Raw genomic sequence first — 3,037 nt, forward strand, 5'->3', positions numbered from 1 at the left:
GAAAGACCCCGAAAGGCTCAGAAAGGGCCCGAAAAGGTCAGAAAGACCCTGAAAGGCTCAGAAAGACCCTGAAAGGCCCCAAAACACCCCAAAAGGCCCAGAAAGGCTCTGAAAGGCTCCGAAAGACCTCTAAAGGGTCAGAAAAGCTCAGAAAGAGCCCGAAAGGCCCAGAAAGGCTCAGAAAGGCCCAGAAAGGCTCCGAAGGGTCCTGTAAGATCCCGAAAGGCTCAGAAAGGCCCCGAAAGGCTCAGAAAGGCTCAGAAAGGGCCCAAAAGACCTCAAAAGGCTCAGAAATGCCCTGAAAGGCTCTGAAAGGCCCTGAAAGACCATGAAAGACCTCAAAAGGCTCAGAAATGCCCTGAAAGGCTCTGAAAGGCCCTGAAAGACCTCGAAAGGCTCAGAATGACCCCAAAAGGCTCCGAAAGGCCTCAAAGGGCCCAACTTTTGAGCAGAGGCACAGCAGAAACTGGGCTTCATGGCTTTTAGCATTTTTCTGGAATATTTCCTTGTCCTTTACAGATAAAGTGTAACAAAGCACTTCTCCCACAAGACAGTTTGAGATCTGAACGAGGTTTTAAGAAAAAGACTTTTGTCCCAAATTCTGTCTCCTGGTGTCTCCTGTCTGATGTCTCAGGAGTGTCTTCAGACTCAGAGGGAACTACTGAACAAAACTATTTACATCTGATCGTTTTCCCTTCAAAAAAAAAACAAAACAAATGTCAGTAAAGTTTAATGGCTTAATGTTCCCCCTGGTCTCATCATCAGACAGAGAACCACTCAGAGTCGGCCATTTTCTAACCTTGGGGTCTCACCTTGCGTTTGAACTGCCGGGCCAGCTGCTGGTACTCGAAGCTGGTTGGGTCCCTCAGGGCATCGTTGTAGGTTTCGCCTCTCAATTTGATCCTCAGCTCCACCACCTGGTCCTTCATGGGCCGTGGGGGTCGAAGCAACGTGTTGTCTATCTCGTTCCCGATCTGAGTGGGAGGAGATGACCTGGTGTTACCGTGGATCTGACCCGATCAGGTCAGCTGAAAGTAACTCAACAGTGTCTGCTTACCGAGTTCTGCTCGTCCTCCAACAAGAAGCCGTTGTTTCCAAGTAAGTTGTCGTCTTCTTCATGAGGCAACTTCATTAGATCTGGGAAGTTGCCGTTGTTGGTTTCCACCACATACTTGGTTGTGACCGCTAAGGTAGAACCTCCTGCTGTTGTCGTACCTTGTGTACTCTCTGTCGGTGCTTCTACCACTGTTTCTGGAGTCGGTTCATGGAGGGGCTCCGGTGTGACTTTCCCTGGAGACTCTGGAATGGTTTCACCAACATCTTCAGCTGCCTGGACGCTGTCCTCGCTCGGCAGAACCTCTTCAGGAGTCATCTGCTTGATGGTTTCTACCTCTGAGATCTTCCCTGGATGGACTTCAGTCACAACTTCTGGAGATATTTCACTCAGATCCTTGAAGAGAACCTCTCCCTGAACTCCAGGAGAATATTCTGTAACAGGTTCAGGTTCAGCCTCATGGGGAGTAGTCTCCTTGGTGGTTTCTGGTGGAACCAACACCTCAGGATCACCTGGAGGTCTGACTGGTTCCTCTAGTGTTTCATCCACCTCACCTGGCAATAGTTCTTCCACGTCTTCAGGAAGAACAACAACTACAGGAGTGATCTCATCTTCAGACTCTGTGGGGGTCTCTGGGAAAACCAACTCTGAGAGTTCTGTAGTTCCGTCTTTTTCCTCAGTTATATCCTCTGTGGTCTCAGACGTTCCATCTTCTCTGTCCTCCAAAGGTCCACTTTCAGTTCTTTCTTGGGTTTTATCTATAGATGTTGGAAGAACATGGGCTTTATCTTCTTCTACGTTTTCATTTGTGGGTTCTTTCTCACCTACAGATTCACCTCCATGTTCTACTGTCACCGCAGGTTCTGGTGTCTTCTCCATTCCTTCCACATGATCTGCGTCTTTGGTTGGTTCTGCCTTTGCTTTTGTCTCTTCTGCTTCAGCTGCTGGATTTCTGGTGGTTTCTTCCTCCAATGCTGGTTCTCTGAGGAGTTTAAGGTCCTTATCTGGTTCTCTAGAGGTTTCTATTTCATGTGCCATTTGTGTTAAATGTTCAGGTACTTGTGCAGGTTCTCTGGTGGGTTCTTCTTCATTTGCTGGTCCTCTTGCAGCTTCTGTTTCTTGTGTAGGTTCTTCTATGGGTTCTAATGTTTCCACAACTTCTGATTCTTGTGAAGGTTGTTTGGTGGATTCTGCTTCTGGTACTGGTTCCTTTGTGGGTTGAGTTTCTTTTGTTGGCTTGATAGAAGTACTGATTTCTTGGGCTGGTTCTCCAAAGGGTTCTAATGTTTCTTTTTTGGAACATTTTTCTGTTGGTTCTGTGTTTTCAGGTGGTGTAATTGTTTCTATTTCTTGGGTTAATTCTTTAATGGGTACAGTTTCTTGAGGTGGTTTCTGGGTGGGTTCTGCTTCATGTAACGGGTCTCTTGTGGGTTCTAGTACCAGCACTGGTTTTCTACTGGCTTCTGGTGTCACTGGCTCTATGGGTTCCTTTTCTTGTGCTGGTTTAATGGTTGGTTCTTTTTCATGTGTCAATTCTTTAGTGGGTTCTACATCTGGAGCTGGTTTAAAGGTAGGTTCTATTTTTTCTGTCAATTCTTTAGCGGGTTTTCTTTCTTCAGCTGGTTGCATGATTGGTTCTGTTTCTTGTGTAGGTTCTTTAGTAGGTTCTACATCTTGAAATGGTTTAATGGTCGGTTCTGTTTTTTCTGTCAGTTCTTTGGAGGGTTCTAATTGAACTGGTTTAATGGTCGGTTCTGTTTTTTCTGTCAGTTCTTTGGAGGGTTCTAATTGAACTGGTTTAATGGTCGGTTCTGTGTCCTGTGTCGATTCTTTAACAGGTTCTCTTTCTTCAGCTGGTTTACTGATTGGTTCTGTTTCTTCTGTCAACCCTTTGGAGGGTTCTTTTTCTGTCGATTCTTTAACAGGTTCTCTTTCTTCAGCTGGTTTACTGATTGGTTCTGTTTCTTCTGTCAATCCTTTGGA

At 46.0% G+C, this 3,037-nt stretch overlaps 1 protein-coding gene across 1 annotated transcript; it reads right to left on the reverse strand.

Moving 5' to 3' along the window:
- Positions 1-755: 755 nt before the first annotated feature.
- On the reverse strand, positions 756-3,031 carry LOC119616828 (cell surface glycoprotein 1-like). Its single transcript, XM_037974435.1, has 3 exons — positions 2,848-3,031; positions 1,058-2,790; positions 756-974 (listed from the first exon to the last, which is right to left on the reverse strand). The coding sequence occupies exons 2-3, from the start codon at positions 2,681-2,683 to the stop codon at positions 795-797; spliced, it is 1,806 nt and encodes a 601-aa protein (XP_037830363.1). The 5' UTR covers positions 2,684-2,790; positions 2,848-3,031; the 3' UTR covers positions 756-794.
- Positions 3,032-3,037: the final 6 nt, after the last annotated feature.

The sequence above is a fragment of the Kryptolebias marmoratus genome, unplaced genomic scaffold (genome assembly GCF_001649575.2).
Source record: "Kryptolebias marmoratus isolate JLee-2015 unplaced genomic scaffold, ASM164957v2 Scaffold53, whole genome shotgun sequence".
Taxonomy (NCBI): domain Eukaryota; kingdom Metazoa; phylum Chordata; class Actinopteri; order Cyprinodontiformes; family Rivulidae; genus Kryptolebias; species Kryptolebias marmoratus.